Source organism: Podarcis muralis, chromosome 16, assembly GCF_964188315.1.
Source record: "Podarcis muralis chromosome 16, rPodMur119.hap1.1, whole genome shotgun sequence".
NCBI classification, from domain to species: domain Eukaryota; kingdom Metazoa; phylum Chordata; class Lepidosauria; order Squamata; family Lacertidae; genus Podarcis; species Podarcis muralis.
In genome coordinates, this window is record NC_135670.1 from 40,499,573 (window position 1) to 40,521,757 (window position 22,185).

The 22,185-nt window shown below is 47.7% G+C and overlaps 1 protein-coding gene across 13 annotated transcripts in view; it reads left to right on the forward strand.

Annotated features, from left to right (window-relative positions):
• The window catches only part of KNTC1 (kinetochore associated 1), a 94,949-nt gene that overhangs the window by 30,995 nt on the left and 41,769 nt on the right, over positions 1–22,185 (forward strand). For 12 of the 13 annotated variants that reach the window (XR_013390956.1, XM_028711173.2, XM_028711167.2 and 9 more), the window contains 12 exons: positions 9,254–9,397; positions 13,207–13,305; positions 13,438–13,541; positions 15,075–15,180; positions 15,536–15,670; positions 17,361–17,483; positions 17,662–17,731; positions 17,828–17,895; positions 18,725–18,969; positions 20,690–20,862; positions 21,021–21,121; positions 21,669–21,810. Coding sequence is in view for 12 of the 13 variants with exons in the window: in XM_028711173.2 (XP_028567006.2) it covers positions 9,254–9,397; positions 13,207–13,305; positions 13,438–13,541; positions 15,075–15,180; positions 15,536–15,670; positions 17,361–17,483; positions 17,662–17,731; positions 17,828–17,895; positions 18,725–18,969; positions 20,690–20,862; positions 21,021–21,121; positions 21,669–21,810 (1,510 nt within the window). In the remaining variant the exon portion in view is untranslated. Of the gene's footprint in view, positions 1–9,253; positions 9,398–13,206; positions 13,306–13,437; positions 13,542–15,074; positions 15,181–15,535; positions 15,671–17,360; positions 17,519–17,661; positions 17,732–17,827; positions 17,896–18,724; positions 18,970–20,689; positions 20,863–21,020; positions 21,122–21,668; positions 21,811–22,185 lie in introns of all 13 variants that reach the window. The other variant, XM_077920049.1, reaches the window with a different exon arrangement.

Genomic DNA, 22,185 nt, shown 5'->3' on the forward strand with positions numbered 1-22,185 from the left:
TGATTTACTGATTGTATAAGGGATAATGAGGTCTCTCAAGTACCAATCCCTTGAATTTGGGTTGGTAGCAGACTGGAAGCCAGTGCAAATTCCCCAAGCAAGGTGTTACATGCTGGCGGTAGTTTGCCCTTGGAAGCAACCTGGCTGTAATGTCCTGCACCAGCTGCAGCCTCCAGAAGAATTATCTCTGAAAAGCCGTTAGAAGAGCCAGTGTGGATATTGGACTCAGATGAAGGAACCGGAATCTGAATCACTGCTTCCCATGAAGAATCATTGCTTCCCATGTGTATCTGAAGAAGTGTGCATGCACACGAAAGCTCATACCAAGAACTACCGTATTTTTCGCACCATAGGACGCACTTTTTCCCTCCTAAAAAGCAAGGGAAAATGTGTGTGCGTCCTATGGAGCGAATGCAGGGGGAGGCAGGCGGGAAAAGCCCCCAAGAGCCGCACACAAGCTCCGTGCGCTCTTGCGGGCTTTTCCACAGGAGGGAGAAGGGACTGACTGGCCGCATCAGTCCCTTCTCCCACCTCCCAGGAAAGCGAGGAGAAGCCGCGATCTCTTTAAAGGAGTTGCGCGGCTTCTGCGGGCTTTTGCGAGAGGTGAGGGAACCCCCCACCTCCCAGGAAAGCCAGAAGAAGCCGTGCAGCCCTTTTACAGTGAGCGCGGCTTCTGCCGGTTTTGCGGGAGGTGGGGGAATTCCCCCACCTCCCAGAAAAGCCAGGAGAAGCCGCGATCTCTTTAAAGGAGTTGGCGGCTTCTGCGGGCTTTTGCGAGAGGTGAGGGAATCCCCCCACCTCCCAGGAAAGCCCTGTGCAGCGTCTCCCGGCAAGGAGAGGCTGCACGGGGCTAAAGGAGAAGCCAAAACAGCGAGCGGGATTCATCCCACCCCCTGCCTTGGCTTGCTCCATAGCTGCGCGCAACCCCTCCGGCAAGGAGAGGCTGCACGGGGCTATGGATTCTTTAGTCCCACGCAGCCTCTCCCGGGAGGGGGAGGCTGCGTGGGGCTAAAGGCGAAGCCTAAACAGCGAGCGGGATTCATCCCGCCCCCTGCCTTGGCTTGCTCCATAGCTGCGCGCAACCCCTCCGGCAAGGAGAGGCTGCAGGGGGCTATGGATTCTTTAGCCCCACGCAGCCTCTCCCGGGAGGGGGAGGCTGCGTGGGGCTAAAGGCGAAGCCTAAACAGCGAGCGGGATCCATCCCGCCCCCTGCCTTGGCTTGCTCCATAGCTGCGCGCAACCCCTCCGGCAAGGAGAGGTTGCAGGGGGCTATGGATTCTTTAGTCCCATGCAGCCTCTCCCGGGAGGGGGAGGCTGCGTGGGGCTAAAGGCGAAGCCAAAACAGTGAGCGGGATCCATCCCGCCCCCTGCCTTGGCTTGCTCCATAGCTGTGCGCAACCCCTCCAGCAAGGAGAGGTTGTGTGCAGCCTGTACGCTGCTCTTTGGGGCTGGGGGGGAAAAGATTTTTTTCTTGATTTCCCCCCCTAAAAACTGGGTGCGCCCTATGGTCCAGTGCGCCCTATGGTGCGAAAAATACGGTAACTTAGTTGGTCTTTAAGGTGCTACTGGAAGGAATTTTTTTGTTTTGACTATGGCAGACCAACACGGCTACCTATCCGTAACTGCTTCCCATGAGATACACACTGGCCGATTTTAAGCCATTCAACCTCAAAGGTTGTTGTGAGGCTATGATCTGATAGTCACATAGGAAGAGCCTGCTGGGTCAGGCCAATGGCCCATCTAGACCAGCAGCCTGTTCTCACAATGGCCAACCAGAAGCATGCAGGAAACTCATAAGCAGGATCCTGGACCAGGTAAAAGGGCTTTCTGCCCTCTTGTGGTTTCTGGCAGCTGGTATTCTAAAGCACCCCTGTCTCTGATGGTGGCGGCAGAGCAGAGCCATAATTGGCTAGGAGCCATTTAGCCCAATCCTCTTTGAAAGCCATCCAAATTGATGGCTCTCCTCCTGTGGGAGCCGATGCATTCCTTGAAAGAAGGGGGGGGGGTGAATGTGAGCAATAAATTGGAACAGATGGAGTGGGCTGCTTTGAATGCATAGTTTGGTTTAAGTAGTCTTGTATTAACGGACAAACTATGGTTGTTTTTATGAATATTTTATTGAATTTTACTTTAGTTTACATCAATACCTCAAGTATAAAAAGGTAAAGGTACCCCTGCCCGTACGGGCCAGTCTTGACAGACTCTAGGGTTGTGCGCCCATCTCACTCAAGAGGCCGGGGGCCAGCGCTGTCCGGAGACACTTCCGGGTCACGTGGCCAGCGTGACGAAGCTGCTCTGGCGAGCCAGTGCAGCACACGGAAACGCCGTTTACCAGCTTGGGAGTCAAAATGGTTTCAGGACGGTCTTCCTGTGCTGCTCCAGACATGTGGTCCACATATCTATGTTTGTGCTTGGTTGGTACAATTATGAACATTTTATAGACCTTCAATTTTTATTACAGTTCCAAGAGCTGCATGGTGAGCGCCGGCCTGCGGGCGGGTGAGCAAGCCACACCGCATAACCACCCAGTGGGAACGCCACCCACGCTCCCACTCGAGAACACAACTGCCTCTGGGGCCAGATTAAACCAACCGGCGGGCCAGATTTGGCCCGGGGGCTGGACTTTGGACATGCCTGAATTAAACGTACTTCTACTTTCCCAGGTGTAAGCCCCATTGAATTCAGTAGGGCTTGCTTGTTGAGTAGACATGCATTTGCTTGCACTCCTTCCTGAAAAACACCCTCCCCATCATTCTCACACAGTACCCAACCTCCCATTTCATCATAAGGCAGCCAGCTAAATCTTCTCCCCTCCACTACCCCCCCAGAAGGGCCCCCCAAACCTTCATCCCACCTGTCTCTCTCTTTTTATCAAAGGGAAGGAGAGAGGGGAAGCAAGCTAAAGATAGTCACATTTGAATTATGTGGGATATGTAGGAAAGCTATTTAGGGGGAACCAACAATAAACACCACCAGAAAATAAAAACTCTTCCCCCTCTTTTTTTCACTGAATGAGGCTTCCTCTTGAAGGCCTTTCCAGTTCTTTGTTTATGTTCTTTTTTGTCCAGCTTTAGAATAACCTGTATTGTTAGCAGGCTCTGCATAATTAGCTGAGCTCTAAGTGGAAAGACGGGGGACGCGGGTCTTTCCACTTAGAAAGAAACTCCCAGGTAAAGGCACCTTCGTAGCTCAGGAAGGCGGCACACAGCAGACAGTCTCCCAACAGTTTCACTTGTCGTTTCTTTAATTCTTCCAAATCATTCATCCACCTGGCCAAAAATGAAGGAAAACAGAGCTCCTCTAGTAGATTAATAATAATTGAATTAATCCAACGAAGACTGCACCATACCAAGATCCCTGTTGCCTTGCCCCTCGCGGTAAGCAGCAGGAACACTTACTGGGAGAGCAACGCAGCCCAACCCACCCTGCCAGCCACTATTGGGTGACACTGCAACCCACAATTCTGGAATGCTTCCTCCACTAGTTTCATGCTGATATTAAAAAGTGTGGGTAAAAACCTCAGCGCCTAGGGCTTGCCGATCGAAAGGTCGGCGGTTCGAATCCCCGCGGCGGGGTGCACTCCCGCTGCTCGGTCCCAGCGCCTGCCAACCTAGCAGTTCGAAAGCACCCCCGGGTGCAAGTAGATAAATAGGGATCGCTTACCAGCGGGAAGGTAAACAGCGTTTCCGTGTGCGGCTCTGGCTCGCCAGATGCAGCTTGTCACGCTGGCCACGTGACCCAGAAGTGTCTCCGGACAGCGCTGGCCCCTGGCCTCTTGAGTGAGATGGGCGCACAACTCCAGAGTCTGTCAAGACTGGCCCGTACGGGCAGGGGTACCTTTACCTTTACCTTTACCTTAAGTGGAAAGACACCAGTGAAGCTGAGAGTTTGCTGGTTCTGTGAGGGCTTATCATCATTTCTTATCAGTTAGGAGGGAGGAGGGAGAGAGCAAACAAAGCTGGAGACACCATGCCTGCAAATTATCTGCAAAGCAGAGCTACCCCTTGGGAAGCTGTTAAGTCTCCACCTTTTGTTCACTGGTATATTGCGTTGTTGAAACACTTATCACAATGTTATTTCAATACCAGTATTCAACTATATGGCAATTTATTGCACAGCCCTCCTCAGGAGCTGTCTGTTACACTGTGACTCAGAGTAGCTCCCTGGTTGTTGTTGTTGTCTATTAGATTCATATGCCTCGCTTTATTCCAAGATATCAGGGCAGTTCACAAGATAAAAATACATGGTGAAAGCATAAATAAATAGTTAAAACAAAAACAACAAAATACCCCCCCCCCCTTTGCACAGACGTATTTAAAAGGCTGTAGTATGTTAATCAGCCAAAGGTGTGATTGAGGAGGAACATTTTTGCCTAAAGATGTAGGCACCAGATGAACCTCCACAAGTAGGGGGCCACTGCAGAAATGGCCCACTCTTGTGTTTGTCACTGTTGTAAATAAAATATACAGTGGTACCCCGCAAGACGAACGCCTCGCAAGACGGAAAACCCGCTAAACGAAAGGGTTTTCCGTTTTGGAGGCGCTTCGCAAGACGAAGTTCCCTATGGGCTTCCTTTGCAAGACGAAAGCCCATAGGGAAATCTCCGGGACAGCGGGGAAGCGCCTCCGCTGTCGCCCGCCAGCATTTTAAAAAGCCCCGGGACAGCGGGGGACTTCTCCGCTGTCCGGGGCGATCTTAAAATGCTGGCGTGCGGGAGCGAAGCCTCCGCTGTCGCCCGCCAGCATTTTAAAAAGCCCCGGGACAGCGGGGAACTTCTCCGCTGTCGGGGCGATCTTAAAATGCTGGCGGGCGGGAGCGAAGCCTCCGCTGTCGCCCGCCAGCATTTTAAAAAGCCCCGGGACAGCGGGGAACTTCTCCGCTGTCGGGGCGATCTTAAAATGCTGGCGTGCGGGAGCGAAGCCTCCGCTGTCGCCCGCCAGCATTTAAAAAAGCCCCAGGACAGCGGGGGACTTCTCCGCTGTTGGGGCGATCTTAAAATGCTGGCGGGCGGGATCGAAGCCTCCGCTGTCGCCCGCCAGCATTTTAAAAAGCCCCGGGACAGCGGGGGACTTCTCCGCTGTCGGGGCGATCTTAAAATGCTGGCGGGAGGGAGCGAAGCCTCCGCTGTCGCCCGCCAGCATTTTAAAAAGCCCTGGGACAGCGGGGGACTTCTCCGCTGTCCGGGGCGATCTTAAAATGCTGGCGGGCGGGAGCGAAGCCTCCGCTGTCGCCCACCAGCATTTTAAAAAGCCCCGGGACAGCGGGGGACTTCTCCGCTGTCGGGGCGATCTTAAAATGCTGGCGGGCGGGAGCGAAGCCTCCGCTGTCGCCCGCCAGCATTTTAAAAAGCCCCGGGACAGCGGGGGACTTCTCCGCTGTTCCGGGGCAATTTAAAAGCCCCGGACCATGCCCCGATGCCGGGCGGCGGACGGGAATGCCTCCCCCCACCGCCCGCCATCGGGACCATGCCCTGATGCCGGTGGACGGGCGGGAACGCTTCCCCCCGCCGCCCGCCATCGGGACCATGCCCCGATGCCGGGGGCGGGGCCGCGAAGCCTGGGCGCGCTGATCTCAGCGCGCCCAGGCTTCGGCATGCCGGCAACTCTCCGCAAGCTGCGGCAGCGCTGCCGCTGCTTGCGGAGAGGTCAGCGAACCCTGGGCGGACATCTTTTGAAGGCAGGGGGGGGAGCAAAGACTTTTGCCCCCCGCCAGCCTTCAGAAGAGGTCCTGGACCTCTTCTGAAGGCCAGCGGGGGGCAAAAGTTTTTGCTCCCCCCTGCCTGCCTTCCCGGGAGAGCGGAGAAACGCAGCACGTTTCTCCGCTGTCCCGGAGGGCTTTTGAATGCAGGCGGGGGGAGCAAAGACTTTCGTCCCCCCCCCAGCCTTCAGAAGAGGTCGGGGGACAGACTGTCCCCGGACCTGGTCTGAAGGCGGTTTCCCTAGGAACGCATTAATTGATTTTCAATGCATTCCTATGGGAAACCGTGCATCGCAAGACGAAAAACTCGCAAGACGAAGAGACTTGCGGAACGAATTAATTTCGTCTTGCGAGGCACCACTGTATGCCCTTTTCCCTTATGGGGTATCCAAGAGCCCATATAGAGTCCTTACATAGGTTCCCTATTGGTAGGAGAAAATAACAGAGGCCAACCAGAGAATATTGAGAAGCAAAGCAGCTAGTAAGCTTGATCTTTATTGATCTGTTGCAACAGGGTGCTCCCTCACACGCAGGAGAGGAGGAGGACCCAGAAAGATGGTGTGCAAGGGCTTATAAAGACTTTTGAAATTCCCATTCTCTAGATCAAGAACACCCCCAGAAACATTATGCATACATCACAGAAGGGGTGTATCCTAAGACCACCCCTCAGATACATCCCACCTGCATCACAGAAATTTAAATGTTGTTTTTCTCCTGTCACAGTTTATCTCCTGTCTGGCAAGTTACTTGATTGGATTGCCTGGGGAGCCTGGCCATTCTTTTGTAGTGGTAAAATACTTATTTCCTGGGCCAGGTCACAGGCTCACACCTTATTCAAACAGACATATCCTTGAGACAGGATTTGTGAGGAAAGAGACAATGGGGAGGCTTTTCCAGTTTAACCTTGCAGAGAAAGGATTTGGTCAGTTTAGGAATCAAAATGGTTCCAGGTTGGTCTTCCTGTGTTGATCTATGTATGTGCAGTTATGAACATTACCATATATCTAAGACCATAAAATTCCTATCACAGTCACCCTCCAGATCTCACATGGAGGAGGCACATGAAGAAAGACCTCAGATGATGAATGGGTAGATTTATATGGGGAGAGGCAGTCCTTGAGGTACTGCTGTCCTGAGCCATATTGCTGGTTGTAGAATACCTTCCCCTTTGAGGTATAGCTTGTGCAGACTCTCTTGTTCCTACATTTGGTTGTTGATACACTTTTGGAAATGTTTAGACCAGTGTTTCCCAACCACTGTTCCGCGGCACATTAGTGTGCCGCGAGATGTTGCCTGGTGTGCCGCGGGAAAAATTAAAAAATTGAAAGATTTTTTTTTTTAAGTCAAATTTTCGATTGGGGCGCCGTCACTAGATGACCCCTGGGGTTCCCTCCCTCCCGCTCTGCGCCTCCCTCCTCCTCCTCCTCCTCCGGGGAGGCCCTTCCTGGCTCTCGGCCAAGGCTTGGCGGCTGCCACTCACTCACTCGCTCGCCCACCCGTCCCTCCATCCCTGCACGGGGTGCGCGAACTACGTTTCCCAGCGTGGCCTGGCGGGCCGGGTGTTTTGTTTGAAGCGCTCTTCTCCCGGCCATGGAATGAGTGCAGCGGCGGCGGCCGGGCGGGCAGGGGCTCTTCCGCGCAGACCCCGCGCAGCCTGCCTGCGCCCCCGCGGAGATCGGGCGGCAGGATGGAGCCCGGGGATCCCCGCGGAGGCGGAGCGGCGGAGGCGGAGGCTGCCCCCCAGGTAGGGCTGCGTCGGGGGGGGTTATTTTTGCAATGCTGCATCCGCACCGGAGGGGACGCATCGGACCGCGGGGAGACCCCTTGGCGGGCGTGCAAGGCAATGCATGCGTGCAGGCGTTGCATGGAGTGCAGTGCAATGCAATGGCAACGCGGCACCCTGCATGCATGCATGCAACTTCCACCGGCGCTCCGGACTTGGCAGGTGATGGGGGTCCCCAGTGGGCGGCAGAGAGAGCCGGGAGGGCGAAGGGGAGCCGGGGGGGAGCAGCGCTGCTCCCCGAGCCGAGCCCGGGGGGAAACTTCGGCGTCGTTGCGCCGGGTGTTGGAAGCGGAGGCTGGCGGGGGCCCCTCACCTGCAAAACCTGATCGCCTCTCATATATTTCGTGCATTGCATTCATCGCCCGCTTTCTCCTCCAAGGAGCTCCCGGGGGCGCGCGTGGTTCTCCCCGTGTTATCCTCGCAACAACAGCCCTGCGAGGTGGGTCAGGCGAGTGGCCCAAGGGAGCACCCAGGGATTGTCCTGGCCAGGTGGGGTGATTTGAACTCTGCTCTCTGCCCGGTCTTCGTCCTCATTTAGCCCCCACATGTGCATGACTGTGCATGACTGAAGTTTTCCCCCCTCGTCTTGGCTATGGTGTGAGTCTGTGCTGTTAATTAATGGGGTTCTGCCTTCGGAGAAGATGAGCCAGCCCTCAAGGAGGTGATTATGTAATTTGCTAGCAATTCATGTCCCTCCCGGCGTGACGCTGCGCGCTGACGTCACAGGGCTGTAATGGTGGTGTGCCTCGAGTTTTTTTCATGAAACAAGTGTGCCTTTGCCCAAAAAAGGTTGGGAAACACTGGTTTAGACATTAAAGATGGCTATTAGCTGGTGTTAAAAGAGAAGATAGTATGTATGTCAGGTGCTACTTGTGAATTTCCCAAGGTGTTTGACTTGTCAGTGTTGGAAGCAATGTACTGACCTAGATGAGCTTTTGGTCTGATACCAGCAAGCCCAGTTTGTTTTTAAAATCAAAATCAAATGGACCTGTTGGTGGATGGAGTTGATGGCTTTTGTGTGATAATGAATCCTCTGAGCAGTTGTTCCTAAACTCCATCCCCTCCCCTCCATATGAACTACAGTGGTACCTCTGGTTATGTCCGCTTCATGTTACTGTTGTAAACAAAAATTGCCCTTTTCCCTTCTTAGGGAAAAGGGCAATTTTTGTTTACAACATTACGTTCTTTCAGGTTATGTCCGGCGGCGACCCTGAAGTACCGGAAAGGGTTATTTCTGGGTTTTGCCGCGTGCACAGACAGATGCACAAAATGACGTCATGCGCAGAAGGGGCAAATTGCGACCCACATGTGCGCAGACGCGCCGCTGCGGGTTGCACTATTTTCATGTTGCCAACGGGCCTCCGGAATGGATTCTGTTCGCAACCACAGGTACCACTGTACTTAAACATTGTTGGTCTCTTGATGGACCACTTAGGGCTGGATTCAGCTTCCCTGTTCTGCTAGAAGCAGCCAATTTTTAGTGCTTCTTTTTTATTCTATTTTATCGTATTACAATTTTCATTCCATAAAATTAAAATTATAGTTCAATAAAAGACAATATAATTAATTAAAAACAATAAAAATGCAATTAAAAATCAATATGAATATTTACTGCGGACACACTGTGGACCATTTGAATGAAGCTCACAGACCACATTTTGGTAACCCTGCTTTAGAGCAGAAGGTGGGTTATTGTATCACAATCAATTATACGTTCTGCTCATCTTGCTACATAGCTAGTTCTTCTATTGTTTTATTTTGTTTGTTTCATAGGAAAATGCAAATAGGACTGTGTTTCGTATGCTTGATAAAGTACTTGCAGCAGAACTCATTCCAGCTACCTTAGAGAAGTATATTGAACCATACATGCACCATCATAATCTGGAGAAAGATGAAATTCTATTGCAGTACATAAAGGTATGCTCTTTTCTCTATTCAAGATCAATACAAAATCTTTTCTGAGTATTAAATAACTAAAGACTTTATTTCCCTCTACAAGGAGCCAGGTGCTTCTTTTCTTAGGTAGAAAAGTATGAATTTACAAAGAACTAGGCTAATTTGCATAATATTTAGCATTTAAATACTTCATTTTTTTCTCACCAGTCTGATGTATTCTAAATTTTCTGTTTGGGACAATGCTGTTTGGATTCAAGGAAGAGTAGCTACTTGGTATGGGCAAGCACTCCAAGACTTCTCTTTAGAGTGCTCTCTAGAGTGATTTATTCCACTTGTGTAGCCCTGGGAGTTCCATGGGTGTAGGTTGATGGGTTGAGACAGTGTGATAATGTGTGTCAGACCTGGAAAAGGATTTGTTGTCTACTCTGGAGTTCACCTGGGCAAGTCTTGCCGAAATACCTGCTTGACTGTGCAGCTTAAAGCAAATGGAGAAAAATATAAAGAGATTAAATGAGATTGCCACAGTGAAGAATCCTCATGGCTTGGTGTGCAGGAGGCAACAGAGTAGTGGCAGAAAGAGGAGGCAGTCCCCTATTTGGAAGCCTCCTTCTGTTGTCAACAAAAATCTGCCCTTTTTCCCCTTATGGGGTATCCAAGAGCCCATATAGAGTCCTTACGTAGGTTTCCTATTGCAGTGTTTCCCAACCTTTTTTGGGCAAAGGCACACTTGTTTCATGAAAAAAATCTCGAGGCACACCACCATTACAGCCCCGTGACGTCAGCGCGCAGCGTCACGCCGGGAGGGACATGAATTGCTAGCAAATTACACAATCACCTCCTTGAGGGCTGGCTCATCTTCTCCGAAGGCAGAACCCCATTAATTAACAGCACAGACTCACACCATAGCCAAGACGAGGGGGGGAAACCTCAGTCATGCACAGTCATGCACATGTGGGGGCTAAATGAGGACGAAGACCGGGCAGAGAGCAGGGTTCAAATCACCCCACCTGGCCAGGACAATCCCTGGGTGCTCCCTTGGGCCACTCGCCTGACCCACCTCGCAGGGCTGTTGTTGCGAGGATAACACGGGGAGAACCACGCGCGCCCCCGGGAGCTCCTTTGAGGAGAAAGCGGGCGATGAATGCAATGCACGAAATATATGAGAGGCGACCAGGTTTTGCAGGTGAGGGGCCCCCGCCAGCCTCCGCTTCCAACACCCGGCGCAATGACGCCGAAGTTTCCCCCCGGGCTCGGCTCGGGGAGCAGCGCTGCTCCCCCCCGGCTCCCCTTCGCCCTCCTGGCTCTCTCTGCCGCCCACTGGGGACCCCCCTCACCTGCCAAGTCCGGAGCGCCGGTGGAAGTTGCATGCATGCATGCAGGGCGCCGCGTTGCCATTGCATTGCACTGCACTCCATGCAACGCCTGCACGCATGCATTGCCTTGCACGCCCGCCAAGGGGTCTCCCCGCGGTCCGATGCGTCCCCTCCGGCGCGGATGCAGCATTGCAAAAATAAAAACCCCCCGACGCAGCCCTACCTGGGGGGCAGCCTCCGCCGCTCCGCCTCCGCGGGGATCCCCGGGCTCCATCCTGCCGCCCGATCTCCGCGGGGGCGCAGGCAGGCTGCGCGGGGTCTGTGCGGAAGAGCCCCTGCCCGCCCGGCCGCCGCCACAGCGCTCATTCCATGGCCGGGAGAAGAGCGCTTCAAACAAAACGCCCGGCCCGCCAGGCCACGCTGGGAAACGTAGTTTGCGCACCCCGCGCGGGCGCGGAGCCCAAGGGCGAGGGGACTACGGATCCTGGCAGCCCCCGCGCCGGGGGCGGAGGGGGAGAGGCCGGGTGCAGGGATGGAGGGACGGGTGGGCGAGCGAGTGAGTGAGTGGCAGCCGCCAAGCCTTGGCCGAGAGCCAGGAAGGGCCTCCCCGGAGGAGGAGGAGGAGGAGGAGGAGGGAGGCGCAGAGCGGGAGGGAGGGAGGGAACCCCAGGGGTCATCTAGTGACGGCGCCCCAATCGAAAATTTGACTTTAAAAAAAAAAAATCTTTCAATTTTTTAATTTTTCCCGCGGCACACCAGGCAACATCTCGCGGCACACTAGTGTGCCGCGGAACAGTGGTTGGGAAACACTGTCCTATTGGTAGGAGAAAATAACAGAGGCCAACCAGAGAATATTGAGAAGCAAAGCAGCTAGTAAGCCTGATCTTTATTGATCTGTTGCAACAGGGTCCTCTCTCACCACACGCAGGAGGGAGGAGGAACCCAGAACAAAAGTGTGCCTGCCCTTATATAGACATTTTAAATTCCCTCCCTGGAGTCCAAGACCACCCCTCCATACAGCATACATACATCACAGAAAGGATGGCCTACAGTAGAAATCTGAGTGCTTTGTTTACCTCCTGTCTGCCAGGTTACCTGTTTAATGGTCACTTGATTGGATTGCCTGGGGAGCCTGGCCGGCCTTTTGTAATGATAAATACTTAGCTTCTGAGCCAGGTCACAGGCTCACACCCTATTCATATCTTAAAGGTGCCCTTAAGACAAGATTTGTGAGGAAAGAGACAATGGGGAGGTTTCCTACTTTGACCTTGCAGAGAAATAATTGAGGTCCATTTGTTCAGGACTTTTTTTCTGTGGGGTTTTCAGACATGTGGTTTATATATTTATGTACGTGTTTGCTTGGTACATTTATGAACATTTATTACATATCTAAGACCTTGAAATTCTTATCACACTACACACCCAGTGAAAGACTGTCTATACAGCCTAACTGTATTGGCTTGTAGCTGTAAATAATTTCCTGTGCAGTCTAGAGCTCTTTCAAGCCTGATTTCATTCTGAGGTTTTGCCCACCTGACATTCTCCCTGCAACAGTTGACAACTGATTTCTCCTTTCTTCCATTTTTATAAATGCCCATTCTTACATACTCAGCTCATCTGTAAGTTCCTTATGCAGACACACTGGTTTCTTTAGGTGCCTCCCACTTTTCTTTCTTGTTGGAATTGTCTGCCTTTGTGCTTTCAATATTTCACCTTTAAGAAGCTTCCATTCACCTTGGAATCCCTTCGCTTTGAGAATTTCTAACCGTGGGACTTCAACCAGTAGTTCCTTAAGCATTTTGAAATTATCCTTCCTAAAGTCCAGAGTGCATGTCTGGCTATACTCAGCTTTCCCTTGCCTTTGTATCATGAAACCCAAGAGGACATGATCACTTCCTCCCAAGATTCCCTGTACTTCTACGTTGTCAATCAGTTCCTCCCTGTGGTGAGGAACAGGTCCAGGAGAGACGACCCCCTTGTTGCTACTTCCATGAAATGAAATTGTCATTTAGGCAATTGAAAAATTTATTGGACCTTACAGTTCCAAGAGATATTGGGGTAGTTTATGTCTCCCATGACTACTATAGCTCTCCTTTTTGAATGTTTGTTAATCTGCTGTAGGAAGGCATCATTCAAGTCCTCAGTCTGGCTTGGAGGTCTGTAGCAGCACCCACAGCAAGGCCACTTGCTGTTTCCCTATTCTACAGTTTTTACCCATATACTCTCAGTCTTCCATGTTCCAAGTCCTGGATCTCTTCACAAGTGTACATTTTTTCCTTCTCCTCCCTTCCTGCTTGATCTATTTCTTTTGAGCAGGTTGTATCCCTCAATTTCTTCCTGTCTTCTTACCAGATTTCAGTAACACCTTTTCCGAGGTAAGTGTGTGTAGGACTCTAGTCTAAAAACTGCATAGGAATTATACTAATGAATGGCATCTATTTTTAAAAAGGTTGATTTGTAATACTTTTGAAATACTTTTGCCACAACATTTTCAAAACTTCTTAAAATACTCTTTAGGACTTACTGGAGCGGTATTGTAAACAGTCGACCTCTGTCTTTGACACTACGTGGGAAGCAAAGGCCATCGCTGTCTTGAGCTGCATGTCCAACATAGATGTGAGTAGGACAAGTGTGCCAATGTTCCAATGATCCCTCTTTTCATATTGAAATGCATGCGGGATAAGAAACGCCCCTGGTTTGGAAAGAAGAGGCCAGTGGGACATAAGTCATAGAAATTTTCTTTTATAGTTGATCTTTGAAGGCGTGCTAGCAGTAACATACAGTGCTGTGGTTCCTTGGAATCCAGGAGTGGAACAGCTGGTTCAACAGTACCTGGACATGGACCATGACAAGTAAGAGAACAAACACATATGTACCTCTTAGCCTTTAAACACAAGGGGTAGCAAACATGATGCCCTCTGCAGCTCCCATCGTCCTTTGGTCTTCACCAAGCTGGATGGGGCTGGTGAGAGTTGTGTAGTCCACAAGATCTGAAGACCACCAAGTTGGCTACTTCTACTCTAACACTTAGGGACTTCAGGAATTGTTCCTTGTTTGTTTGACTTAACTGCTCACTTTTCTCTTTGTTAAAGTTTGAAGACTGTATAACATTAAAATAATGACTTACTGTGGTTGGATAGTCAGTGGGCCAGCATTGATGGTTTGGGCCTCTTGAAGCCTCTCATAGCATTGGACTGCCAGATACCCAACTGGGTCATTATATTAAATTTCACTCAGTGCCCCCTTTGGGTAAACAGTATTATAGTGCTGTTTAAAACACCTGCAAATGCATAAGAATCTTTCACGGATGAGGTGTCTTTTGTGGTGAGAATGGCATTGTGATTGGCTAGCCCTGTGTGTCAAGGGGCCCTACTAATGTACACATGGGGAGTTTCTTAAGGGGATTCCTGGGATCAATCAGGAGGCCCCCCTCATAAGGAGGAGCACTACATTCATACATCAGTAAACAGGCAATATCTTTTTTCTATTGTCAGTCCATTAGTCCATCCAGCTAGTATTGTCTCCACTTACTAGCTGAGTTCTCTCCAAGCCCTTATGCCATTAGGGATACACTAGGGATGCCATGCCCAAATGTGGGGCCTCCTGCGTGCAAAACATGTACTCTGTCACTAAGCTGTGGGCCCTCACTGAATAGCTCACATACTCTTCTTGCTCTCAGCTGCCCAACTGGTTTAGTATCTTCATGCTTGCTCTCCCAGGACTGAACTTTTAATTGGGTGGGGAGGGAATTGAATTTAAATCCTGTCCCTGAATGTTGGTAGAACAGAAGCCATTTGGACTTATTTTTTCCCATGTCTTACACAGCTTAGCTGTGCAAAGACAGGAGTGAGAGGCTGCTAGAGCAGCCTTAGGTTTTAGCTGTAATTCATATGGGTAATTTTGTACCATTATACAGGGGTGTTGAAGTTCAGGACAAGAGAACAAATGTGGTCTACCAGGCCTTGTGGTTCTCTCCAGACTATACACTCACGAACGTTTGCCTAGTGGAAATGAGAGATGACCAGAGGGAGAGTGCAGAAGCCCCCAACTTTTGCATGGCTAGTACATAGCTAATTGTCATTGCAGGCATTTGCTCTGCCCTGGCCCTGCCCATTGGTGGCATATGGTCTCATGAAGTATGCCCATGAGAAATGGTTCCCTGTCCTGGCACTGTTGGGAATCATTTATTTGTGAGAGGTGGAGGGAAGATGGCTTAAGCTGCAAGTGGGACAGAAATATATGGGGTTGGCCCCCTTTGGGGAATGTTCTAGCTGCTTTGGCACAAACTTTTCTTTGTGGTATTTCTGCAACTGAAACAGCTTATTAGATTAGTCTGCCAATTTGTCAGAAGCTGAAATGTAAGTGCAGGCACACTTTATCTGCAGGGTGAAGCTTCTGCAAGAAGGTTATAGGCTAATGGAAATGAAGAAACTTTTGCGGAATTATGGTATAAGAGACACCAATCTTTTAAATGATAAACAAGTGATGATGGTAAGTGGGGCCCTTTTTTTGGTAAAATGTACAGAAATAAGTCCCAATCATTTGAGTTGAAGAATGCTGTCATTGTTTGCAAGATTACAGCCTTTGTTCATATGCCAATTTTGGTTTATGCATATTAAAATTTAACTTTATATGCAAGAGACTATGTTCTGTGATGAATATATTATGTCAGGCTTCCTCAACCTTGGCCCTCCAGATGTTTTTGAAACTACAATTCCTATCATCCCTGACCACTGGTCCCGCTAGCTAGGGATCATGGGAGTTGTAGGCCAAAAGCATCTGGAGGGCCGAGGTTGCGGAAGCCTGTATAATGTATTATAGTGTACTGATTTGTGTCTTTTTCCAGATGCTGGTAAAGTACATTCTACAACAAGACTCAAATACTTCTTTAGAAGATGCTTTGAAAATAGTAAATGCATATATGTTGCCCACTGCAGATGTCTATGTCTGGAGGATTGTGGAACTTATTGATAAAGAAAAGGTGTGAACCATACTCATTCTTTACATTTTTTTTCTTTAAATATCCAAACTGTCCATTAGAAATACTTCAGATTTAATTATATTAGGTTACGTGCTCTACAGCAGCTAGCTGTTCTATTTTTTTTTTATGTTTATAAAATATATTTATTGAAATTTTGAATAAACAAAACAAACTTCGCAATCAACCAAAGAAAAAACACATCATCACGATCACACAAAAACAGAAAAATACAATAGAAAATACAAACAAGGTAAAAAGAAAAAAGATATTAAAAAACATAAAGATCCAATTTTTTACTTATTGTTCTTATAACCTTCTTTTCTGACTTCCTCACACCCCCCTTTTCTGTGTTCCCTTTTACAAACTCATATTCAGCAGTACTTTACCTTCTTTCAAATCTTATTCTGTATTATGCTTTTCAAGCTATTATGTCTCCAATTTTTTCTTTCCTTTTAAATCCATTTTTACCTAATCCTTATAGCTTAATCCCTTTGTGTCATATAGTTTACATTTGACATAATATTATTCAATTTTTCCACCCTTATTTCTTTAAAACATTTTTTACATATTCCTTTCAACTATGTCACTAATGCCATATTATCTTTGCAACTTGTGCATCATTTTAACATTCAAACATTTTGCAATGTCTTTGTAGGTAGTCTTTGAACTTCTTCCAATCCTCTTCTACTAACTCTTCTCCCAGGTCTCGGATTCTGCCAGTCATTTCTGCCAATTCCATGTAGTCTATCACTTGCATCTGCCATTCTTCCAGAGTGGGCAAATCTTGTGTCTTCCAGTATTTTGCGATGAGTATTCTTGCTGCTGTTGTTGCATACATAAAGAAAGTTCTGTCCTTCTTTGGCACCAATTGGCCGACAATGCCCAGAAGGAAGGCCTCTGGTTTCTTGAGGAAGGTATATTTAAATACCTTTTTCAGTTCATTGTAGATCATTTCCCAGAAAGCCTTGACCTTTGGGCACGTCCACCAAAGGTGAAAGAATGTTCCCTCAGATTCTCTACATTTCCAACAAGCAGCTAGCTGTTCTACAACTAGCAACTATTGTAGAAATAATTCACATAATTAACACAATCTTACTTAGTGGTCCATAGCTCAGTGGTAGAGCACAGGTTTGATCCCTGAAATCTCCAAGTAGGATCTAAACCCCCATATTGCCAATCAGTATAGACAGTACTGAACCAGATAGACCAAAGAGCTGACTTAATACAGTGGTGCCCCGCAAGATGAATGCCTCGCAAGACGAAAAACTCGCTAGACGAAAGGGTTTTCCGTTTTTTGAGTCGTTCCGCAAGACGAATTTCCCTATGGGCTTGCTTCGCAAGACGAAATGTCTTGCGAGTTCTTGCGAGTTTGTTTCCTTTTTCTTAAAGCCGCTTAGCCGCTAAGCCGTTAATAGCCGCTAATAGCCGCTAAGCCGCTAATAGCCGTGCTTTGCAAGACGAAAAAACCGCAAGATGAAGAGACTCGCGGAACGAATTAATTTCGTCTTGCGAGGCACCACTGTATAAGGCAGCTGCCAATGTATCTGGATCTAACTTAACTAGAATTTAACTAGTGCCACATTGCCAAAGGGGTCTCCAGATGTGTTTTTTGAACAGTAGATCTCTGTGCCCCACGGCAAGCTGTTTGTGAACTGAACATAGAATTAATACACTTTATGTATGCTTTCAGGGGGATGATATTATAAGTTTATTAAAAACACTGCCTCCTGCTAAAGCTGTGGAAATTGCAGATAAAATGTTGATATGGGGAAGACTGACATTAGAGAAAGAAACAGATGACTCTGAAGAAAAGGTAACTTCCATGAAACTGACTGCTGCTGATAATGTGTAAGTTATCCCCCAAGAGAGAACATGTTCTCTGTTAAAAGGACAATGCTGTTCTCAAATGTTAACAGTAAAATCTTGCTCTTTGAGGTTGATGGGAGTATTCTCACATTTTCTTTTTCCTGTCCCCTTTCCACTGTCAACAGAAAATGCAGCTGTATATTAAAAAAATTCTTGGGGAGATCCTTGAATTCCTACCTGGTTGTTGTCAGAAAGGTAAATCTTGCATTTATTGTGTTTTAGGTTTTGTAATAGACCATCCAATAACCACTCTTATTCACTCCGACCCACTCTTTTTTTTTTTTTGGACAGAAAATATTTTGAAAAAAGAGGAATATGAAACAAACTTTAAATTGTTTAAAACTCTTGCAGCCTTACAGGTAAGGTTCATAAGGCATTGAATTTTTTTAATGTGCTTTCTAGGTTGAGGTGAATGTAATTATTTAGAGGGAAAATGTAATCATGTATGTGTATTTCTTTAAAATACCCACATTCATCATTCACATATATGTGAATTCATCATTTTCATATATATGTATATGATCAGTGCTTTTTTCTAGAAAAATAGGTGCTGATACTCACCATGAAGTTTTTCCAGTAAGTGCCACACTTTTAACAGCCAAAAAAAGAGGTGGTAGTGCTGTGTACCCTTGAGTCCCCCCTTGGGGAAAATCACTGAATATGATTGAACCAAACCTCTTCACTTTCTAACCTGAGGGGTTTGGGGAATGGCATTGCTCCGTAGTAAGATTGCAAGCTTCCATGGACATGGTTCCGGGTTCAACCTCCAGTACTTCACTAAAGCAGGGATGAGGAACCTGTGGCCCTCCAGATGTTGCTGGACTACAGTTCCCATCTTCCCTGACCATTGGACATCTTGGGTGGGACTCCTCATCAAGGAGTCAAAGCATCTCTGATAGCAGGGCTTTGGGGGGGGGGCATACTCGGGGAATCACTGCTAGTTCCATAAGAGTCAGAACTGGATTTGATGGAGCTCTATTCTGCACACTATGAGGTGGCTCATTTATTTTCTCAGTGGAGTGTGTACATTTCATCACCTATGAATGAACTTGAGCGCAAGTATGTGTTTAGCACTGTAAATAAACACAGTTTCTATGGGGGCGAAGCTGGACGTGAAGCTACGCAATTCTATTATTCTATTATTTTCATATTTTTCCTTTCACCCTCTTATTTTATCTTTTTGTTTAGGAGAATTTCAATACCTGTACTTTGGTCGGAGGTCATTGGAATCAATTATTAGTATCTCAGCTCCTTGAGAAAACTGAAAGAAAAGAGTCCAGTTCACAAGATATCAGCATGAAGAAACAGTTGTCCCATGTGAAGCTTGACAAACTGGCTTTGCTTCTGCAGAGGAGCAAGCATGAGATGGCCTTAGAACTGGTTCTGAGAGCATTAGATGCTGGAAAAGTTGAAGAGGCACTAAATATATGCAGGTTTAAAAAATACATTTGGGCTTAGCCATTACCAGTCACTGTGTAATAATAATAATAATAATAATAATAATAATAATAATAATAATAATAATAATTTTATTGTCATTACCCCCTCTCGGGGACAATGAAATTACTTGACTGCTCCATAAAAACATTAATTAAAACAATACAGTATAGTACAGCAAGGAAGATTAGATGACTTTCAAAGTCCAGGCTTCCCATTCAGGGCCGAGATCGCTCTGGAGAAGAAGCTGTTCTTAAGATGGCTCGTTCTTGTCTTCATCGTCCTGTATCTCTGTCCCGACGGCAGGAGCTCGAAGAGACAGTGACCAGGATGCGATGGATCTTTTACTATGTCCAGTGCCTTCCTATGGCACCTTGTGGCATAAATCTGCTCTAAGGTGGAGAGTGGGCAGCCAACAATGCTCTCTGCTGCCTTAACAACTCTGCACAACCCCATCCTGTCCTGGGTAGTACAGCTTCCGTACCACACTCATAAGCCATAAGTGAGCACGCTCTCAATGGCACAGTGATAGAAGGCAAGCAGCAGTTTCTGCGGAAGATGGTTTTTCCTTAGAATTCTCAAAAAGTACAGTCTCTGCTGCACCTTCTTCACAAGCCCCCTTGTGTTGACACTCCAGGACAGATCCTCTTGTAATTCAATGCCCAAAAATCTGAACGTTGTTACCCTCTCCACACAGACCCCATCAATCAAAAGTGGCTGGACATTGCTCTTCTGTCTCCTGAAGTCCACCACAAGCTCCTTTGTCTTCCTTGTATTTATGAGCAAGTTGTTAGCTCTGCACCACTCTGTCAGCTGCTCCACCTCATCTCTATAATCTGTTTCACCCTCCCTTTCAGGGATGAGCCCAATCACGGTTGTGTCATCTGCAAATTTGACAACCCTATTACTAGGGTGGGACGCGGGTGGCGCTGTGGGTAAAAGCCTCAGCGTCTAGGGCTTGCTGATCGAAAGGTCGGCGGTTCGAATCCCCGCGGTGGGGTGTGCTCCCGTTGCTCGGTCCCAGCGCCTGCCAACCTAGCAGTTCGAAAGCACCCCCGGGTGCAAGTAGATAAATAGGGACCGCTTACTAGCGGGAAGGTAAACGGTGTTTCCGTGTGCGGCTCTGGCTCGCCAGAGCAGCTTTGTCACGCTGGCCACGTGACCCGGAAGTGTCTCCGGACAGCGCTGGCCCCCGGCCTCTTGAGTGAGATGGGCGCACAACCCTAGAGTCTGTCAAGACTGGCCCGTACGGGCAGGGGTACCTTTACCTTTACCTTTATTACTAGGGTGAGCAGTGACACAATCGTATGTGTAGAGAATATAAAGGAGTGGACTGAGTACGCATCCCTGTGGTGTTCCTGTGTTAGTCTTAAGCATATTAGAGGTATAAGGGCCCAACCGAACCCTCTGGGGGCGGTCTGACAAAAAGTCCAATATCCACCCACAAAGTGATAACGGAAGCCCCAGATCTTCCAGTTTAGACATCAGACGTTGTGGTAGAATGGTATTAAATGCCGAGCTGAAATCTAGAAAAAGCAGTCTGGCATAACCCCCCCCCCCCCCCCCGCTGCTCCAAATGTGCAAGGACGGCATGGAGGGCAATCTGGAGTTTTGCATGCTATATTAACTAACTATATTTATTTGAGGTTATTTTTTGACATCTTGCGTCTGTTTGTACTCACCTTAATCCTTTCCTTTAAAATTTTGTCCTTAAAGAGATTTTCATGAAGATCATCCTAATGAACAAACAGGACAGTTGCTGTTCTTAGCATGTCAAAAACTTTGTCATATGCTGGGTTCTAGTACTCTGATGGTTATGCCAAAAGGATTAAATCTCCCAGCTGTGGTCAATGAAATGGCATGTCAAGCAGTTACTATTTGCAGTCCAGGTAATGAATAACTTCACATGTTGTTATCTTCTGAAAAAAATATGGTTTCTTCCATTCATTTTTACATTAAATGAGTAAGAGTTCTTAAAAATTGTTTGAGCTCTTGTATTTTTTTTTAAAGGTAAAATATATTTAAAACGTTCACACTCTCTTCACAGATCTGATCATAGATGCATTGGAGCTTTGCAAATATACCTCATTTGCCCGTGAAATTTATGGAAAGTGCCAAATTGAGGACTATGGATTTATATCAAAAGTGGTAATGCAGAATAAAGTATTTGCTGTTCATGGTATCTTGCTCTTCAGTTTAATAATCAAAGTTGTCCCTGTTGTACTAAAATAAGAACAGTAAGGATGCGTTTGGATGCTTTGTATGGCAATATTTGAATACATGACATTTCACACAACTTTTCCCTTTTCTTGCGAGGAATCCTATTCGGAATAAGGGAATTTCCCTTAAGAAAAGGGAAACGTTGACAGCTATGCACAGGACAGGGACTTACCCCCAAGGACTTTCAGTAGAAACAACAGACGCAGGGGTAAACAGGAGGAGAATATGGATTCCCACTTAACAATTTTCAGCTGTGTGTTTGTGTGCTCAGAGCCCCACCCATTTATAACCTTATGAACAAGAGCCGAGCGCAGGTGTTTTCACACACTAGTCTGATTCCTTTTTGTCTGTTCCCCCTTCCACCTTGGGAGGGACAGTTAAGGACCCAGCAAGATATCTGTGCCCTCCCTACTTCATTCATCTTGCTTTTCTTGTGGAGCTTTGACAAAAATGATAGCTAATTCTTTTTGTTTAGACAACCTATTTTGGAGCTGATAAAGACTCTTATGTAGAGTGGATGTTCAATGACTTTTTCACTGAAGATGGAGCACTTCTGGACCTGCCCTCTGTGCTGCCTTCTGCATATGAAATTGCTACATCTCTAGTGACCCAAGCAGGTAACCTTTGGTGGCTTAAACTTATTTCCACAATCTTTTCTCATATGAACTACTGTTTTAGGGAATTCTGGCACTTTATTCCCCCCCCCCCCTTCCCTGTCTCTCCAATGCCTGATCTCACTCTGTGTTATTCTTTTTTTGTGCTAGCTAAATTGGTAATATTCAAACCCTTTAGATCCCTACAGTTCACCTTTACGCTATTCAGGGTTAAAATATTGGACATGTTAGTCAATAGTCGTGACTGAATAGTGACACAAGCATTTGGTTAGTTAACTGGAGGAGATGCTTTGTTGATCTTGTGGAGCTGTGTTCTTTATTTATTGTTGTGGCTTTATTTAGTGTGTGGAGTGCTTGTGTGTCTGTCTATATGTTGCA